General features: G+C 36.5%; 3 protein-coding genes across 5 annotated transcripts in view; 1 reads left to right on the top strand and 2 right to left on the bottom strand.

Annotated features, from left to right (window-relative positions):
* Positions 1 to 5,273, top strand: part of LOC123880770 (nuclear receptor-binding protein homolog) — a 62,983-nt gene extending 57,710 nt beyond the window's left edge. The window contains exons 7-10 of the mRNA XM_045929068.1: positions 280 to 430; positions 951 to 1,176; positions 1,547 to 1,666; positions 2,586 to 5,273. Of these exons, the coding sequence (XP_045785024.1) occupies positions 280 to 430; positions 951 to 1,176; positions 1,547 to 1,666; positions 2,586 to 2,675 (587 nt within the window). The 3' untranslated portion in view covers positions 2,676 to 5,273. The remainder of the gene's footprint in view (positions 1 to 279; positions 431 to 950; positions 1,177 to 1,546; positions 1,667 to 2,585) is intronic.
* Positions 97 to 21,095, bottom strand: LOC123880751. Of its 3 annotated transcripts, XR_006799337.1 has the most exons (4): positions 20,923 to 21,095; positions 16,860 to 18,015; positions 14,503 to 16,665; positions 97 to 107 (listed from the first exon to the last, which is right to left on the bottom strand). XR_006799337.1 is itself a non-coding variant. In XM_045929054.1 (3 exons), the coding sequence occupies exons 1-3, from the start codon at positions 20,943 to 20,945 to the stop codon at positions 14,983 to 14,985; spliced, it is 2,862 nt and encodes a 953-aa protein (XP_045785010.1). In that variant the 5' UTR covers positions 20,946 to 21,095; the 3' UTR covers positions 14,425 to 14,982. The 3 variants fall into 3 exon arrangements, 2 of the variants coding, with proteins under 2 accessions (XP_045785010.1, XP_045785019.1); XM_045929054.1 differs by lacking the exon at positions 97 to 107 and having other exon boundaries at positions 14,425 to 16,665; XM_045929063.1 differs by lacking the exons at positions 97 to 107; positions 20,923 to 21,095 and adding an exon at positions 20,876 to 20,915 and having other exon boundaries at positions 14,425 to 16,665.
* LOC123880773 (ankyrin repeat domain-containing protein 29) overlaps positions 13,057 to 21,380 on the bottom strand; it is a 61,008-nt gene continuing 52,684 nt past the window's right edge. The window contains exon 9 of the mRNA XM_045929077.1: positions 13,057 to 13,073. The gene's annotated coding sequence lies outside the window, so the exon portion shown is untranslated. The remainder of the gene's footprint in view (positions 13,074 to 21,380) is intronic.

Genomic DNA, 21,380 nt, shown 5'->3' with positions numbered 1-21,380 from the left:
TCATTTCTAGGACAAGCTTGGCCTGCCCACTGCCACCAACTGGCAGTTTGAACTGTCAATGATCTTATAGATTTTCCGCGGACTCTTCGAATTATGTTTCACTGCCACTCCCACTGGCAGTTTGAGCTGGCAGTGATCTTAGTTTTTCTGCGCGGCTCTTCAAATCATATGCTTCAGGGAAACTTAAAGCTTGTTGAACGAGTTTTGTGGATCAGGCTGTTTGTTGGCGTCCACAATATGGATATAACGATATTGAATCCTACATGAATGGGCTTGCAGCGAACATCTCGGAGACCATAACGGACGAGGTGTGCGGCGGCTCGTCGGGCGGCTGCCTGGCGTGGTGCTTGCGCGGCGGCGAGCGCCACGAGCTGTCCGGCAAGGACCTGCCGCACGCGGAGAAGCTGGAGAAGTTCGTCGAGGACGTCAAGTGAGTCACCTGCCTTCCTGTTCTTAAACTTGTTTCCGAACTGCACCCTGCTCTAACTGTCTTTTTAGAGTTTTGTTTTGAATGGTTAAAAAGTTATGACTGGCCATATATTTTCAGAAATTATCTTTCACAAAACTTCTTGTTCCATGTACTCTGTCAATACCGCTCGGAAGCGTTTGTCCAATCCGGTAACATTCTGACAGTTAGGGGAGAGTGACTTTCCGTGCGCATCCTGATTTTTGTCAAAAATTTCTAGAAACCGGTTGACCGGAAAATTCGGACGCAGCCGGAAGGTCATTCTACTAGTACATTTGGTACTAGACCCCGTAGATACGCCGTAGACTATTAGACTGTTACTGGAATTACTTAACGATTACTTCCTATTTCTATCGGACGTATGCTTCTAATGGTCACAGAATGACGAGGGCAGAAAGTTATCTGATAGATTTTCTGATAATAGCGACCTTCCATAATTCGAAAACGCTATTGGAGCAACTTATATATGTGTATATCGATGCAGGTACGGCATCTACCCGCTCACAGCGTACGGAGTGGCTCGGCGCGCCGCGTCGCCGGCGGAGCGCGCGCGGGCCTCATCAGAGAGTGCCCCCGCCTCCCCCGAGCCCCGGGCGCGAGACCTGGAAACGCGGCGCGTCGTCAACATGATGTGCAGCCTCAAGCCCGCTCCCGCGCCGCCCGCGCCCCCCGCGCCGCCCAGGATGGACCCCGACCACGCAGACCTGCTGGTGAGTGTGATGTTTGCCTCTACCTGGACCAGCCAGGTTAAACCGGATACGCTCAACGTTGAGTAACGTCCATCATCCATCGAGATGCTGTGCGAGCAGACGAGCCCCAACAGAGCGTACCCCGCGTGCCCTCAGCGTCGGGTGCGCGATTTGGAGACGCGGTGCGTGGTATGACGTGTAGCCTAAACCCTGCGCCGCCTAGGATCCCGATCATAGGCCTGCTAGTAAATACAGTTTCGTGCGTTTAGAATATTTTCGATAAAAAAGTGAAATCTTTAAAATGGATCGATTTCTTATTCCCAATCCTATCTTGTTTGTAAATTAATAGATGTTTTCTCGCTTGGTGTAAAATACCGTATTGTCGTTGCAGATGACAATCCTCCTGCGCATGGACGACAAGATGAACCGCCAGCTCACGTGCGCCGTGTCGCGCCGAGACTCGGCCAACGCGCTCGCGCACGAACTGGTGCAGCTCGGCTTCATACATGAGGTGACTTGATTCAATTTGTGATGTGAGGTGATTTGATTCGACTTCAAAAAGGAGGTTATTTCGTCCGTATCTAAATTAGCCGCTCTTCGAGCCATACATCGATAAATCAACCAATGCAGAGGTATAAGGTCAGAGGCCTTTTAACAAGATGCCAAATATGTAAACCCATATAATATCACGCACTGCGTGAGACCTTTTGATGTGACACCAATGTAGTTTAAATGAATAAAGTAGGAGAGCCATGCAACATTTTTATGTCCAAGAACATAAAAAGCCGTTTTAGTCCGCTTCCCTTCGGCATAAAGAACTTTATGAGCATGAGAAGTGAAAATCTTTTGTTCACTTATTTGTAACTAGAGGATGCCCGCGACTTCGTCCACGTGGATGTAGGTTTTTGAAAATCCCGTGGGAACTGTTTGGTTTTCCGGGATAAAAAGTTGTCTATGTCAATAACATGGACGCAAGCTACCTCGGTACCAAATTTCATACAAATCGGTTGAGCGGATGGGTCTTTAGGAATCCCGTGGGAACTGTTTGATTTTCCGGGATAAAAAGTAGCCTATGTCCGTCCCTGGGATATAAGCTAACCCTGTACCAAATTTCGTCAGAATCGGTTAAACTGTTGGGCCGTGAAAAGGTAGCAGGCAGACAGACAGACACACTTTCGCATTTATAATATTAAGTATGGATAATAGAATCCCGTGAGCGTTTAGTTTTACTTACCCTTTACGTACTTTAGGTGGGAACCAATCCAGATAATATGTAGTTTCGACGGGTATGCCAGTCATCTTAGCGACCAAAGCAGTCAAACGGCAATTCTAACAGAAATTAAAAACCCAACGCTTGCGCAATTTTGTTCTGTATTAAAAAAAAATCTAAATTTTCTACAATTTCTATAAAAATACACCTTTCATTCCAGGCGGACCGCGAAAAGATTTGCCGTCTCATGGAGGAATCGCTACGCAGCAGTTTCGGGCAGCTGCCGCGCCCGCAGCACGTGGCCAGCTAGTAGCACACCGCACCACCCGCACCATCCGCACCGACCGCACCGACCGACGCGTAAGATTGCCCTCTCATAGTCCCCTTTACCGATTGTACTACCTGAATTATATTGTTTCCTTTATCTCATACGATTTTATGGTTGAGAAACGTAAACCAATGCTAAAATTGTTTGTAAATGACAAACAACCGAAAGCGATTTCAGTATTCGGCCAATAATAATAATCTTAAAATCTTACAACTTAGTAGTTGTTAGTTTACGTTTTCTCAGCAAAAAAAAAAAAAAATTACATATTTGTTTCTAAGTTTCCAAGCAAATAGCCATGATCTTGTAATTTCATAAATATTTTTGTTCTAATGTGCTCTAAATTTTAAGTTTTACAATTTGTATAAATATAATAAATTATTCTGTATATATATTTTTAAATTGTATAAAGTATTATCTTTATTTTTTTCATAACGATTATTATAGATTCGCAGTTTACTTTCAACAGGGTTGCATGGACTGAAAATATGAAATTATTTAGGTAGTGTTTAACAAATTTATAAAAGATTAATTGACATTTACGCATTATTTCCATTTTTATATAAACTTTATAAAAAAGTGGTATAAGATACTTCCCTGAAGGACACCCAAGTTATACAGCACCCCTAGAACTAAACTAGTGATTGTAAACTAAGGATTGCGACTATGGTATTGATTGCTATCAAAGTTTATTGCTAGGGCTCATTTCCTATTTCTACGTTTATAATTTCTTTATTTTGTACAAATATTTTGAAACACATCGGTCGGTCGAAATAAAAACTTAAAGATTTATTCAAATTAATAAACTAATTAGTGAATCTTTTAGTCGGGCGTTAGCGCAGGCATTTACAATTAATATTCTATCAATTTACAATCTCTAGAGCTATAAGACCCGACGTTTTCATGGCCTTTAGCATTTCTGTGAATTTTTCCCCGCTGGGCCACGGGTTTGTTGCACAAGCGGCGGTATACATACAAAGGTATAGAGGAGGCTATGGCTCTGTACATTTCTTCTGGCTGCTTAAGCTACAAAATCATGGCCCAACGGTAAAAGCACTGCTTTTACAGATCAATCGAGATCTTTAGTAGCCATGTAGTAACGGGAACGAGATTTTCATGAAAATTAAGAATCTATGAAAATCTCAGTAAAATTCGTGCCCGTGTATTATAGATTAGAATTAAAAACATAATTATTATATTAAAATGGTCTTATGAAAGAGATTTAGCATCTAGGACATGTATTTTTGCATACGATTGAAATTGTATTCGATTGAACGATTGAGTATAATAATCGACGATGAAAATCGATTAATGTTGATAGTCGTTAGCTGTTAACGCGTCGTGGCTTGGCTTGTTAAGTTAAAACGTCGATACCAAAATTGGTGATCGATTTTAACAGGGTTTCAAGTCGCGAGTTTTTGACGGAGGTGTCAAATTTGGAACGAGAATGATTTAGTGAATGAATGAAGATCGAACGCTTCTAGCGGACTATTTTAGTAAGTTCGGTTAGCTAAAAAGACTACGTGAAAGCAATAGTTCAGTTCACTCGTTTCACCTCCGCGAGAACGGTCTACTAGTCGAAAGTGAATCTAATTCCGAGCAACCACGTTTATTTTGTAAAACATTCGATACGCTTTTAACGAAAAGGGTTATACTCAGTCCGATAAACTGTTCTCTTTTTGACATTTATTCTTACTTATCTTCCATAATGGTGCTTATTCGGTTTTACAAAATCTCTAAACTGAATCTACGTACCTAAAGCTTTAAACGTAATGTTGTCTATTTCCTCAAAAGAACATTCTGAAAATTATGGTTCTAATTTCAGACTTATCAAATTAGTTTAGTTTAAAGGTATTGTACGGGAGAATTAGGAGCAATATTTATCTTTCAAAAAAAGAATTAGTGTACGCGCTCCATCTAATATCTCGTTAGATTACTTGAGTATATTTCGTATAGTTATAAATTAATTCCAAGTCTAAATCAATATTATCTTAAATAAAAAAAAATAACGAACTGCAACTACAAGATAAAGCCTGACAACATTTTTCTTATTCTTGTAAAGTCAATTTTTTTTAATGAATCTGTCAAATAGAGAATAGTATGATGAATGGAGTATAACGTAATCAATATTAGGTAATCTATATTAAATTAATGATGCAAAAAGTACGGCTTTGGAAGATCCATAGTGGTTTGCTAGGACATCGAGAATGCTTTAGTAATTTAGAGTTTGTATGAATGTGTAAATGTAAACAAATGATATTTAAAACAAATATTTAATTAAAACTATTACATTAATTAATTATTATTATTACATGCGCGACATCCACCGCGGACGGAGTTTAGATAGGTTGGTATAGCATAGCTTCATGCTTTCATTTCTTTTCGAGCTTATTATGACAGGTTAACATTGTTCCAGTACCAATCCAGTCCAGTGCAGTATTCTTACTGGAAAACAATGTCCATGTGAATTTAGCAGTGCTGTCAGTGGCTGGTATAATATCAACTGCACCATTGCTTGGTCTAGTGCTTAACTTGGTCGACTGCAATACTGAGGTCCTGGGTTCGATTCTCGGTCATGACAAAAACCATTAAATTATTATTATTACCATTAATTAATTATTACCATTAAATTATTAAATAGGCATTGGATTTTTCTGTTCTCACTATTATATCAGTATCGCTCGCAATGGAAACGACAGTATGAAAAAGATCTTGCCAATGCAAGCTAGCTATACTCAGCTATCAATAGCTTTGTCCGCGGTGGACGTTGCACTTTATAATATATGTATAGTGAGGCTTCCTCTTAGAGCTTTATGGATATGGTTATGTAAGTATACGGAAAATTGAACATACTCACTATTGAATTAAGGTTGAAATTCGTACAGCGCTCGCGTTCGACAGCTTGGTTCGGAGCGAATGACATTGTTTACTTTCTGAATCGATTGAACGACTAAAACACGATTTTCGCATTTACATCCGATATTTAAAACATTCTCTACGCGTCGTATTGAGTCATTTTTGAGGGTCGTAAACCCTTCCATTATTCACACAAGCCGTAATTAAAAAAACACGACTGCCCTGCCAAAAAACGAACTAAAACTCAAAAAATTCGCACTCGAAAATGAATATTGAAATTTTTCAAAACCTCCATCCCATACATCCATAACTAATCATGCATGTAGAAGATATGTTGGAATAAAGAAAATTACATACATGAACCCTAAAAGCATTACGCTTCTTTTTTTGGGCAGTCTTAAAATAAAGTAGAGGGAATAAGAATAAGAAGCTCGAGATTCCCGCCGTAAATGTTTCTTGCAGCCTACTAATTATGTGAATAAAAAATAAATTATCATTAAAAGATCATTTGAATACTTTGAAAACCGATTATTTATTTGAATTTCTCAACGGAACCAATTATCCAGCCCAATTACTCGAACAGAAAAGGCCAAGCAGTTTCCCTTTCCTATCGGATGTTGTCAATTGCGATATCGTGTGGTTCCGAACAAAATACAGCAAGGTTTGCATTTATGATACATTCGTTTCCAACGTTCACGGCAAACGCAGACTGTAGACTTTTGATCGGTCAAAAGATGCTATTAAGATTTATCATCACTTAACTGAGTAGGTTCCTGCGGCAGTGGAGCGGTGCGGGAGGGGTGTGATGACGTCACGTGAAAGCTCAGTGATTGGTCAACTTGTGACAACTGTCACCCTACACTGTTACGCGCTACACCTATTTAAACTTGGATAGGTTCCTACCACGATAACTATTATATCGTTACACCATGAATAAGATAATGAATTTGAACTCGAAACAACCATGCTGCCCGGCTAGCATGGGCAGTAGATAAAAACTATATCCACTGATTTCTATGACATCAGTGGATATAATCGGGGGATATAATTTTTATCTACTGCCCATGCTAGCCGGGCAGGAACGTATTTTTATCCCTCTCGAAGTGTCAGTCTACATAAACTTGTTGATCGATTCAGTAAAACCTGCACCAATCACTAGTACAATTTGCAATGGTTGTGATTGGCTGAATTTAAGGTATTCTTATTGTAGATGCATTGTAGCTAATAGTGAGCGAGCGCAAACCAATCAGAGGATCACCTCTGATTGGTTGAACCGTCACAGCTACAGTTATTTTACCACAATAGAGCCGCTGACATTCTATTATCGGCTTCATTTTTGCTCCATCAACTTTGAGACCTATCCAATAAGTCTACATTTAATAAGGCTTTTCTTTGATGCTTGCTACATTATTAGACCCTAGTCAGGTCACATTCAGACCGTCATAAGCTATCATCAGGCCTCATAGCTCGGATTTAACATTGCTCTATATAAATATAGCTCAATAAGCACGAATACTTTATGAGATTCGCAAATGCAAGGATTTCCCAACAAATGATGCCTGATTCAGTTTCAAGCTCAAATTCATTTGACACACCCTGGTACAAGAACTGACAATTTTGACGTCATAAAACGCTAGCACATCAAGCCAGATCGATGCGGCTATACTGTCGGCCGATCAAAAGTCTGTAGTCTGCGTGAACCCTAATTCTATACGTAATGCTGTGTGGTGCTAGTAAATAGTAAATATACGGTACATACATAGGTCCGCCGCAAACCGGAATTTAGTGGCTTCAGGGGCACCCAGTTCCTAATTATTTTGTATATCGGTGCTCGCTGAATCGTTCCTATGGGTTTATTTATATTTTTGGTTGGTTAATGCCCAATGTCCAGTAAAAGCTAAGCCACTAATAGCTTCGTGTAACAATGGATGTTGGGCTTTTGATAGCGGTGCCAAATATACGAGGTGCCAATTCGGGAGTTTTCTTTAGACAATTTCATGTTTTCGAAGCTTATTATTTCTTGGCTTTTGAAACTATTTATTTAGGTTTAAATAGGCTTTACTGGCATCTGTTGTTTTTATCCCCGCTCTAAATTAGTGACTGTAGAAAATAAAGGTAATTTTTTTTTAAATATCTCAATGTTGATAGTTTTTTTATCCGATTAAAGTTTAGATCGCTTATATTCATAAAATATTTAACGGTTCTATACGTCCCCTTTAGTCTTGGTCATACTTTGAACTTCATACTGAATAATTAATTACAAACTTTACATTGTTTGAATTAAAAATACATACATATTCGGAATAAGAAACATGTTTTAGCAAGCGCGCTCTATAGGCTGCATCATCACTTGCCAGCAAGTATGAATGCAGCCAAGCGTGTCTGTAATCTTTTGCTTAATTGATTTGTTTTCGAACGTTTTAATTTTTTATTTAGCGGTTTTTTGTTCCGTCGTTCTCCATATCCATACCTATAACATAGTGATGTAAAGAGTGTAATGTTGGGAGTTGGGAGCGGAGCGCTTAGTGTAGTGTAAACGAAAGACTGGCTAATGTAACGACGTGAGAGTAGGCGCCGACCGACTGACGCGAGTCTACGACCAACCTTAAGAGTGCTCTCCACGATCGCACAGGCGGGACATACTTAAGAGTGACGAGAGTGAAATCAACGGTTGAAATTTCGTTATTATTTTAAAAACCAATCAATACATTTTTAAACAAACCTTTGAAGTTATTATTAATAAGTAGAGTTTATCTTAAGCTGTTAGTTTTGCAATTTGTTGTTTTTTACCTGTTTGCTTAAAGTTACTTCAAATTAAAGATATTTTATAAATATTCAATTTATTTAAACAAAAATAACTCTTCTTTCTGAAGCTTAGAAAACAAGTTTCGAGGAGTAGGGATGTTCATTTAAGAACAAAACTTGCAACTACACAATTATTATTATTATTGTATTTAATTAGTAAAATTCTTATTCATTCTTCTCTTGCAAAAAAAAAAGATTCCGACGAATTGAGAACCTCGTCCTTTTTTTGAAGTCAGTTAAAAATTAATAGACGTTCTCTACCCATAATAGATTTATTCGCGTTAACCTTAGATACTCCTTCAGAGTACATACAGATTCTGAATAACAGTAATTTTATTGTATCATTCAATTCATTGAACTTTCATAATAAGAGAGGATAACTTGTTATTAAATAAATAAATTGATTATTTTATAAAAGGCACGATTGAGTTGAGGTTAAAGAATATGAACAAAATAATTAAAGGAATTATCGGATGAGTGCGTTTCTCATAAGTTACGATTTTAAATCCTAATCCGAATAACCAGCGCGTTAAACCGTGTATAAACTGCAATATCCTTCTACAAGAAAATGTTTTCTTCAGTAATGGCTATGCAGTTAAATATTTTTTATCGAATTAGTTAATTACACTAGAAAATGTATATTGAAGTGCTTAGAAATCCCTAAGTAATTTTTTTTTAAGAATATTAGTCATTTTTTAATTAAAAGTATGTTTTAGTAGAAATTGCGGTTGATCGTAGACTTGCGCAAGAAAAGTCGGGAGGCAGGTATGTAGTTAGTAAAGTGACGTGAACTTGTAAATATATGCTTTTAGTCTAAAACTATAACTTGTAAACAATAATATATAATTAATTAATTATTATAACTACTCCCATAACTTCCTGAAGACAATTTTATTATTTAACCTGAGTACCGTATTAAAAATGTGCAATTAAATACTTTCAAAATTCAAAGGGTTTTCTTTTTTCTATTTTTTTTTTTTAGAATCATTTCTTATTATTAGCGTTAATAAAACCGTATTTATGAAAAAAAAACAAGATAAATCGTTTTATTTGTTAGAAAAAAATCTATTTTGAAATTCAGATTTTTCGAAAATAACTTTTACACTTCTGTAACTGCATTAAACGTTTATTTGTTTATTTGTTTATTTATTTATTTATTTATAACTCGTGAAGCAGGCCGCTGGTTGCAGGAAGATGACAGTTAATATTAAACTGTCAACCTCCCGCAACCCGTAGTATAAGCCTTCTCAGTCACACCTATACATTTACATGTATGGAAAGTTTTTTTTTATATACCTAACCTCCTCTACACAATTACAAATGTAATTTATGGTTTTTAGGCGCCACAATATTTTAGATTTTACTTTTTGTTCTTTGTATTTTTCCTCTTTATTTAAAAAAAAAGTTGTAACGAAAACATCACTGTAAGCTTCACCATTTTTATGAAGAAGAAAATTATTATTTTAATGAATTATAATTATTCCATTATGATTACCTGAGAAAGTTTTACACATTTTCATAATCAAAATTCAACCATTCGAAACGTTATTAATAAACTAGGTACATTATTATAGTCATATTGTTATCAAAGGATAGTTAGTTAGCTAGGGTCGGACCACCAAATTATCTAGGGTCAAACGTGGAGTTAAATTAGACAATTTAAGATCTAGACTGCTTTTAGCGATCGTCATTAAATGGCAGACAAGTCCTTGAAATATTAAAAGAAATAGTTATAAAGCTATAATATTATCTAAGCAATAGACTATGGAGTTTTAAACAGATTTTTTTATACGGAAATGTACCTGCTTTGAGACTTGGTTTGATAACTTTATTCTCTGTTTTATTTAAGGCGGAAAGAAATTATCGGACGCGGGTGATCGCCACGATTTATAGGTCTCTGGATAATAAAATGTACATTTACTGTGTAAACTTAACCTTGGACCGTCCTTGAGCGCTCGGACGTCCGATAAAGTTCTGGCCGCCGCGTCCCAAACGACTACACACTTATCCGTCGCGGCTGTTAGTGGCGGCTTACAGACACGTCCGTTATTTTGTTTTCGCCTTTACTGTTTGCCCGGTTAGCAGACTTGGTTCATTTTGCGTCGATTTGTGTAATTGTAACAAGTCAATCGTTTGGTTTTGATGCACCAATGAACTTGGTTGCTATTTTTTCTGAGCAACGAGGTGATTCACTCAGTGATCGCTAAATGAAAGCCATCAACCTCAGACATTGGTTGGTTCTATATTGCTGCTTCACTGAGCGATATGAAAGTAATACTTCGTAGCAAACCTTCAATGGATTAAAAATAAATGTCAAATGAGCTTGATGGCTTTCATTCAGTGATAATCACTGAGTTAGCTGATCACCCCGTAGGTCACTCATATTTGCACAAATGTTTGAACACACTTTATCATGTATATGTAACAAATATCATAATTCAAGAGCTCTTTGATACAAATTTGATCATCAATTTGTGACATTCATTTGTGTGTTTGCGCCAGTATTTGTGCATATGTGAGTGACCGTTGTTTTTAAGAGACCTGTAATAATATAATTAGCTCTATCAACATATTCTAGCTATAATATAATTTGGCTATTTTGCGTTGTATATTTAGTTCTGTACGCACTACACTTTGCAATATAATACAGAGATTTACTCGCGTACCTTTCTATATCCTGACCTGCCTTTATTATTTTTATTTTATTGTAATATAAACTTTTTTTATGTTTAACACGTCATTTTAATTATTTATTATTTTTAGTGCAAATGGACACATGCGTTATTTCAGCGGTTTTGTTGTGAAATTGAATCTATCGCAATTGTTTTTTTAGCTGAATGTTTGTACTTTTGCTAAAACTGTAACTGGTTTAGCCAATAGTGGTATACTTTAGTTTTTCTTTGGTTAAAAGATAAACTAATTGCAGAAACCGTCTTAAAGAAACGCATAAGCGCCATTCCCCGGCGCTTTAGACCTTCTACAGTTTTTCAAGGTCTCAGGTTATCATAATGCGCCTCTTACGCTTTTAATTAAAGTAAGGGAAACTAGAGTACTGAACGTCAGTTAATCAAATGGATTGCGATATAATCGATTTCAAAGTTTAGCAATAAGGCCGCAATCGACTTTGTATTGTATATAATCTGCTGTTTTCTTATTATCCAAAGAGGAATGTGTTCATTTATAAAATTGCCTTTTTTTAATTTGTTTGTTTTTGTTTTTAATTGAAATTGTACTATAAATATTTATTGGATCCAGATTGCATTTGCACTCGTTTAGTTCCCTCCAGAGTGTATGTCGTATTAAGCTTCCGTACCATATAATTATATTTACTGCGATGTATGATTATGCTCAAAATGACATAACCAATTATTACTGAAGACGAACGATCGAGTGATGTCTGCATACTATTATAAAATGAAAATGTCAATAAAGTGGTATTTTAAACGGCCAACTGTGTTTTACATTTACGTTAAAATCTATAGAGCGCACTTTGACTTTGCTTAGACTTAAGACACTGTTAAAACGAGACAGCGCTATACTGCTGACATAAAACCGTCTCGTTTTAACCTGAGCAAAGGCAAAGTATGCTCTATACATCTCAGCCTTATTTTAAGCGTATGCTGAGACGCACTGTGGCGTAATAGATTTTGCAGCGCAGGACAGTTGAGGCAGACAGGCTACGAATATTTGCTACGACGCAGCTGAGTGTAACAAATAAAAAACCGGCCAAGTGCGAGTCAGACTCGCGCACCGAGGTTTCCGTACTTGGTATTTTTTCTGACATCTTGCACGATAAATCAAAAACTATTATGCATAAAAATAAATAAAAGTTTGTAGAATGTACCATTTCTATGATACCCCACTTGGTATAGTTACTCGTATCATACTTCGGAAATTGAAAATAGTAATTATTTTTTTTTTTTTTGTGATGTGACCATAAATTCACGGTTTTCGGAAATTTTCCTTACTTGTGCTTTAAGACCTACCTGTCTGCCAAATTTCATGATTCTAGGTTAACGGGAAGTACCCTATAGGTTTTCTTGACAGACACGACATACGGCCAGATAAAACAGACAACGAAGTGATCGTATAAGGGTTCCTTACTGCCTTTTGAGGTACAGAACCTAAAAAATAGACGTTTCTGAGTTGACGTGCACGCGTCACGCCGCGCAGAAATCAACACGACCATGGCACAGAGACGTCTGCGTCGCACGTGCCTGCGTAGCGCACGCAGCTCTCAGTTCGTTCATGCATTACAATATCTATTCAGCCCTCTGAGAACTACGTCTCCTGCGTCTCAGCATACGCTTAGACTTATCACAACAGCCTTAATTTACAGTTATAATGCTTAAGTAGGTTCCTGCGGTAGTGGAGTGGTGCGGGAGGGGTGTGATGACGTGACGAGAGAGCTCAGTGATTGGTCAACTTGTGATAGCTGTCACCCTCCCGCACCGCTCCACTACCGCCGGAGCCTACTCAGTTACACTTACCTATAGTATCCAGTAGACTTAGTACATGATTTTACATCTCACCAACGTTGATAGAATCCGAGCATAGAAACACGTTCAAAGTAATATGAACCTTAATTGCTTTGTTTTAAAGTTAAATATTCAGTACCATCAGTGGCTGGATGAGGAAGGCTGAGGATCGGGTGTGGTGGCGCTCTATAGGGAAGGCCTATGTCCAACAGTGGACGTCCACAGGCTGATGATGATGATGATGATTCAGTACCATCGGTTTTAATTTCGTACGGTTTCCGCTTGGAGCGCTGGTTGCAGTTAAGACGAATTTGACTTTTAAACGAGGTACATCATATTACTTTAACGCTGAAATGTTTCAACGCTCGAATCCTATTCTATTCTATTTAACGTACGTGAGATCTAAAAACTTACCAAGCCTAGTTCCACAGTAAACCCTTTGATTTTGTATGGAATGGCCGGTCCAGAAACAGACGTTTCTCAGATAACTAAAACTAACTAACTCGTTGGAAAATAGACACAGTTTTCCGTTTCTTGGTCGAGAACTTTGAACTTTGAAAACGGCCTTCAAATCGAGATGCGTTCTTGTATCTGGGATGTTCTCGGAGTGAGTCTGAAACGGGCATTTCACACAAAATTCAGGTTCAAAATTGAGAATGCTCAATAAGAGGCCCCAGTTCATATTGCTTCGTGATGTGATACTACTGGTATGGTAGTAGAATTGGTAGTAATGGGCAATAAACGGAATTAGGTGCCCCGCCGATTGCCACTTCAGCTTGGAGTCTGTTATAAAGTCGCAGGAAGCCACCAGAAGACCATAAAAGAGAGCCATATCTAGCCATCCATCCATATCCCATATCCAATGGACGTCAGTTGCCGACTTTAAGTAAAGTAAGTAAAAGTTAAGTAAAATATTCTTTATTGTACACCATATAGAAATGTGTGACAAAATAGATTTTTGTAGAATAGGCGTCCTTTTCGCTAAAATAGCCAACTCTCCCAGGCAACCTTAGGGTAGTGAATATAATAAAAATTAAAGAAAGTGGAAGCGGTGTACTAATTAAGTAAAGTAAATACACATAATGTATGTATAATAATAATACATACATACAAATAATATTATAATATAAAAAATACAAAAGTAAATAAAAAAGGAATAAACGACATATAAGAGGAATAAAAAGTAAAAACAAATAAACACATCCAATTGATGACGTCCGTCCGTCCGTCCGTCCGTCTGTCTGTCAAGAAACCTACAGGATACTTCCCGTTGACCTAGAATCATGAAATTTGGTAGGTAGGTAGGTTTTATAGCACAAGTACAGGAATAAATCTGAAAACCGCGAATTAAAAAAAAAATTAAAATGTGTTTCAATTTTCAAAATAAGATAACTATACCAAGTGGGTTATCATATGAAAAGGCTTTACCTGTATATCCTAAAACAGATTTTTATTTATTGTATGATAGTTTTTGATTTATCGTGCAAAATGTTGGAAAAAAATAGGTACCCGAGTACGGAACCCTCAGTGCGCGAGTCTGACTCGCACTTAGCCGGTTTTTAGATTCGGGAATGTTATCACAAAATAAAAGTAAGTACAATTTGTATACAATTTTTATTAAAATAATTCATCCAAAATCATCAACCGCACAAACAAACAACATCTGAGTACACCTTTTTACTCTATCATTAATATTTGGTACGTACTACATAAAACTTATGTTTAAAATGTACATAATGTTTTATACTTACGAAAGTTTATTCATGAGAAGATTTTTGTATTCAATAATATAAGTAGACAATAATATCAGCTTAATTTTTTAGAAGTAACTTTTGGTAAATACTAAGTGCTTAGAAGGGGCTAAGAATAAAATAATTCATTTATTTACATAAAAATATTCAAAAAGAAATAAGAATAAATGTACCTACCTACCTATCTACAGTATCAAACTACTGAAATAGTATTCGCTAAATTCTTAAATAGGTAACTCATTTCTTAACAATCAGACAAAAATCACCTTAATTTTAAAATAAATACCTGTATTTTTGGTTGGACTTGTTCATAAACCAACAATACTGTAACGCCAGTTACATAATTTCTATGTCTAATGATACTTCGACATAATCGTAACCTTACGTTTAAAACAATTAATTTCATAATGAATACTTGTAAGGCAGTGTAACTGGTTGAGGGACCGCTTCGTCTTTTTCTTCCTGATCGGGCACGTAATAGTGCAACTCATAAGCCGGTGATAACTCAACGTTTATTTTTTCACAATTCGGTTCACAAGCCTTCTGCGAAGCAATCTTTGGTTTGAAAATATCACTATAGGAACTCCGCATGAAAGCTCTCGACGAAGCTAGATCTCTGCCGTGTTGCACGCCGCCGTGAACAATGCTACTGTTAAATATAATGGGAAAATCTGATCTATATCGATCACTATTGTGATTGAAATCGTCCACAAATCTTTGCAGGACCTCTTTTCGGAATGGTGGATCATAAGGGTACCCATTGTCTATTGTTCTTGGTTTTTCTTTCTCGTATCTAATAAAGTCTGCTTTGGTCACCCCTTCCACTGGAGCTTCGGTGTAGGGTACGTAGTTTAAATTCTTATCATATTCGGCTTCCTTTGCTGCCTCGTGCAAGAAGTCTTTGTAATGTTTGATGACGTAGGTGCCTCTGTCGTAACTTCCATCATCAATTAGGGCAACGCTCGGGTCGGTCGTGAGGTGTGGTTGACTTAAAATCAAATTCTTAGTGTAATCAGACTTACTGGCATCAGTGTTTACAGTCACAGGTGTCGTCGGTCTGTCGATAGAAACAAGTTTTGGCTCATCTGTCTCGGTTGTGAACGATTCCATTTTGAACTTAAAGCCATTGTCGTATTCGTTGAAATTAACTTTTTTAGTTGTTAGAGGTGGGAAATACTGGACGGTGGCTTTTCTTTCAGGGAATGCGTTGTTCGAGAGTTTATTGCTATTTTTGAGCCAGTCTGGCTGATTCGCTATTATTGTCGCGGGATGGAATGGAGTGCTGGGCCTGAGTGAAGTAGTGAATTTCTTCAAGTCGATCTGCGCCATATTTAAATAATCACTGTCATCCTCATCCGTACTATCGTAATATTCGTGGAAGAATTTATTGGGTTTCCTAGTTGAATATGAAATTTTATTAACACCTTCTGTTGTTAAAGATGAATTCAATTTAGTTTCGTTAATACTTTGCAAGGCAGGTGAATATGTAGTGACGGTTGAAGTGAGTTCGTCTATCGTAACTCCTGCATGTTCCGCGGAGCTACTGTTCTCTTCGTAATCAAAGTAAACAACGTTACCAAACGAGTCTATCTTCTTTCGTTTAGATTTTCTCTTTTCAGCCATCTTTTGCAATCTTTCCCTTAGATCGGGCAAATCATTCTTAATATCTTTTTCTGACAAATTGTTCCATTCTGTCTCTGTCTTATTTTTCAAGACTTGAGTGAAAGGCTTAGAAGAATTTTTCGGTTTAAAAACAATGCCTAAAGAGCTTAAGCTTTCATTCCTCCAGCTGTTGTCATCTGGGTCTCTAACAAATTGCTTAGGTGGTACGACTTCAATTTTCTTCATCGGTTTATAATTAGGATTGACAGTATACAACGTGCCATTCTTTGATCTGTCGCTATTAATTGGTTTAACGCTTAGTTCCGAAGACAAGTTGATTTCAGCAGAGTTTTCAGTCTTTCGATTTTTCATCTCTATGAGATCAGCGTTGTTAGCGAGCTCTTCCCGTTGACGGTTTGCGTTTTCCTGATTATTATTTATTAACTCCTCCTTCAGTAATTCTTCTTTAATAGCGTCCTCGTTCTGCAAAAATAACGAAAATAGATTACTTCATCAATAATTACAAATTTTACAAATATGGCATTATATTTGTATGTATGGTATGGTACTTCGAATTTTGTAGGTTTTATAGAAATAAATACCAGGACAAAAACACGAGTCATATTAAACATGCTACTATTATCTTGAAAGATAGTTTGATGATCATTTACACTCACCAACACAATTAGTGATCCAATTTTACTCTTATCTTCCTGAACATCAATATCGAGACTTTTTGTACGTGGCTTGTTAGTGGTTTTCAAATCAAACATCTCTTCTTCTGTTGTCATTTCTAAATTTGTTGATTCAGTTGTTATTTCTGAAGTGGTTATATCAGTAATTAATTCTGCAGTTGTAGTCTTTCCTGAAAAATTTAAAAACCCAGCTCGTTTCGATTCGTGACCAACTGCTGAGATCGTTTCTGTAGGCGTCGAACTAATAGGTGTGCTTATGGTCTGCTCTGTAACCAATGGTTTCAAAGTTACGCCACTCTTGCTCTCCGACGTCTGTAGGTTTAGAGTTGAAGATAGGAGATCATTTTTTAATGATTCAAGCGATGGTATATCAGATGTTACAGTATCCTGTAATGTGATTCGCACGTGCTTAGTTTCTGCTTTCAAAATATCTTCCTTATTATCTTCTTTCTTTCTTTCCTTTAGTTTTTCTGCAGAAGAAGGCAATGGTCGTTTTCTCTCAATTATTTTGTATTTCTTCCATTTAGGTATGGGTCGTGATTTTTTTGGACTCTGTGATAAATGTTTCTGTTCTTTAATGGTTTTATTTAATGGTGTTAAATCTGTCGTTGCAGGTTCATTGAGATCGATTTCACTTGATGTTGTTACATCTATTATGTTAGTTGTAGTTTCTACATCAGTTATTTTATCAATTAATAATGGAGTTGTGTTTTCCAAAATGGAATCAGTAGTGATAGTTTGTGATTCTGCATTTGTTACATCTACAATGCTTTCGGTTGTAATAACTTTGTCAACAATTATGCTTTGCTCTGGCACTGGAGTCTGATTTGGAAAGCTTGTTGTTCGATCGTCTGAATTGTTATTTGAATCCGATTCCGTTACGATATCTCGTTCAAATTCTACTTTAGGGCTTGTAAGTGTAAAGTTATTATTGTTATTAATGTTTTCAGTAGTATTATTCTCAGTTATCTGTATTTTATCAGGTACGTTTAACTCCCTCTTGACTTCTAGTAGAACGCTCTCCTCTTGAGCAAGATCTCCGTAGGAATGGATGTCTCTGGTTGTGCGACGAAGCGTGAATGCTACTACCGGTGCGTCAATACTCGACAACACAATTGTAAAGCATACAACGGATAACCTGAAATAGAAAGGTGCACTTTTAGTACCATGTAAACATAAAGCAATAATGAAAACTGAAGGCTGTTAGTCTACTTTAGGCTGACAACTAAAGCCATCAAACTGGATTTAACACGCACATTTCTAATAAAAGTTGTCGAGAAATTGGCGAAATCACGTACTTAGATCGAAACGTTCAACAATTTAGAGCTAATAGAAAAGTTCTGACCTGATAATTCCATATAAGTAGGTATAATCCACCCAGACAGAATTCATATAGATATTAACTATGTATTAAGATTATTTAAATTTAACATTAGTAGTTAGGTAGGAATAACATGTAAACGAATTAAAGATTTAAAAAAGTATGATGTATAAAAGGAAACGGATGGAAACTATTGTTCGATACCCAAGTATATCTTATTGCAATTTTATTATTAAACAATTGCACTTGCGCAGTATTTTGAACAACCGACCCATTGTAATATTCTTTTACAGATATCTACTATCTACCTACTCGCTTGTCTTGTTTAAAAAATATTTCAAGTAAATCAATTGTTTCCGATTGTTATGACTGGGTATTTCTGATACTTACGACGAGGCTCTTACACGATGCGTAGTTCCTTTATCATCGTTATTACAAGTAGTTAGGTATACTTATTTTCATGCAATTCGATTGGGCACAATGTTTTCTTTTCTCTGCCTCATACGCTAGGTGTTACCTACTAGTAGGTAACTATAACATAAGCAACCTGATGTACCTACTTAATGTTCTAGGTAGTCACCATTCCTACCAGAAGGTGTAGGCGCCCTTGAACACCATTGAAATCCTCGCTGAACGAAAACAATGGGCAGTGTGAAGAATTACACCTTCCATAATTTAACGTTTGCAAGGCGACCGACACGATATTTTATATCTGAATTCCGACCATACTGCAAGCACAGTAGGTAGCCTCTGTCTCTTACGGATCATAAGGTCTCTGGCTGAAATCCAAACCTAACCACTGATTTTTTTTCAAGTCACATGCTTCAAAAGCACGTGAAGCAGTTGGATACTGTGATTAGACACCGTTGGATACTGTGATTAGACAACGTGATTGTCGGATTGCCATTCCATCGGATTATGAAAGTGAGGGAATAGAGATTACACCTGGGTGACCGTACGTGCGTACGGTGCATACACCCAACGCACACAGTAAGTGCACTATGATATCTCCGACATACCTAGTCCCGGTCTCCGTTTTATTGGCTACCATGATCAAAATTCGGTCAGGAGAATATTAATTACTTTATTATGATATTTCGTAGATACGCGAATCAGGATAAAAATATTTGCGAAATGCATGATCATTTTTTAAACATACCTACCTAAAGCTAGTTCATAACGTAGCTGTGACGGTTAAGTTTTAAACCTTACGCACGATGCCCCTCATAGTTATTGTGTAAGACAGTTGAAGTTTGTATGTAAACTAAAGCTGTATCTTTTTTATTAATAAATATTAATTTTGGCTATCACTAGCCCAGCGGCAAAAGGTACCTAGACTAATGTTACTTAGGACAAGTTCAGCCTTCAGCCATTTATCGTCTCAAGTAGCTACCATCTAGCATAATATTCGTGCTTATAGTGAAAGGACAATGAAAGCTATGTTTAGAAAATTTGCCTAAAAATAATTGTTATGAGAGAAAGCAATTTTTCAACAAACAAGTTTATTACGGGTGCATATCTAATAACCAATAACCATGTAAACATTGTTGCCGCAAGAAGTCAATCCACAGTCCGCAGTTAACAGGGCTCTCTCCGTCACTCGCTTCATACAATCGTAGTTCCAATATCATTTGAATATTAAGCAACCAAAGTCCATGAAATTTTGCAGACATATTCTAGAAACCAATATCTGTGTCTGTGGTGTTTTAGATTTTTCTAAAAATATGTAGTTTTAAAATTACAGGGACTCAAAGATTTGTATGAAAATTTTTAAGACCGCGTAACTTTGAAGCCGAATATTTTAGCAGAAATCTGGAAAACCATAGACATAGATATTAGTTTCTAGAATATGTCTGCAAAATTTCATGGACTTTGGGTGCTTAGTATTCAAATGAAATTGGAACTACGATTGTATGAAGCGAGTGACGGAGAGAGCCCTCTTTTATTCGTTGTGGAACGATTGTGCTCGAAGACATTTGTTAATAAATTGAGGATGCTAATTTCATGTAGTTAGTAAGTACAGTACTCAATAAGTAGGTTTACTTAATCGTGTTCTAATCTAGCACTTCCATTATTGAAGCGGAAAATACAAACATTAGTTTACAAAAAAAAATCGAGTTCAATAATTCTGATTTCTCTCGAAGATATTATACTACATTTATCTCTACCTACTTCTAAGCGGTTTTGATTTTTACAGTATTTTATTTTTTAGAAGATGCTCGAATGAAAAATCAAAATTAAATAAAATATTTGAAAATGACGTTATTGTTTTATTTTATTGCCGCGGGGTTTTATTCATATTGTATTTTTTTCGTGATTAGTAGGTAGGTATTTTATTTTATTCTGAAATATTTTATTTTAAAATTAAAAATAATAATGAATTTTATTTTTTAGAAGATATAATTTAATTAATTAATTAATTAAATTAAATTATTGATTTTTAAATTTAATTTAATTAATGTTTTTAATTTTTTAATTTATTATTAATAATAATAATTCTATTAAATTCTAATTTGGAAACAAAAAAAGAGCGGAGGTTTTAATAAAAGTTTCGCACAGTGGACGCCTGCATATTTTTTAAAAATGTCATCCGTTACGTTTAAAAACCAGTAGGTAGATAAAAATCGAGGCGCTAATCCGTAACATTGAATTCGTATCAATAGTGAATAGGCATTACATGTTATGATCGGCAACTCGTGGTCACGCCCTGATTGCGGCACGTACCTGAAAGTGTTGCACAGTGACATCTTCAGTTCGCGTTGCGTTACAGGTTCCACATGACAGCGTATACACTCTGTGACAGCGAGGACGCGCGCGCACCGCCGCTGCCGATCGATCACTGAATCCTACTCTACGATCTACCACAGCCGATATTGATTGGCGATTTACCGATGTTCGGCTGATTAACGCAAATGTCGAATGCTTCCTTCCACTGACTTACTATTGTGTTACTACCTAACTGACTAAAATTAAGAATACCAATACCTATAGCTCTACGATGTTTCGATTTTGTAGGTGGATATATCTATGCAACGGCCTTCAATCATTTCAGTTTTCAGTTTCCATCCGGAACATTATGGATCTTACGGATTCACACAATTAAATCGCAGTTATGACTAACAATTATTACTTATTATTTATTATGTACCTAGGTAGGTTTGCATTAAAACAAGAAAGTTTTA

Source organism: Maniola jurtina, chromosome 3 (assembly GCF_905333055.1).
Source record: "Maniola jurtina chromosome 3, ilManJurt1.1, whole genome shotgun sequence".
Classification (NCBI taxonomy): domain Eukaryota; kingdom Metazoa; phylum Arthropoda; class Insecta; order Lepidoptera; family Nymphalidae; genus Maniola; species Maniola jurtina.
The sequence above is the reverse complement of the archived record's forward strand: the minus strand, read 5'-3'. Positions and strand labels throughout refer to the sequence as shown.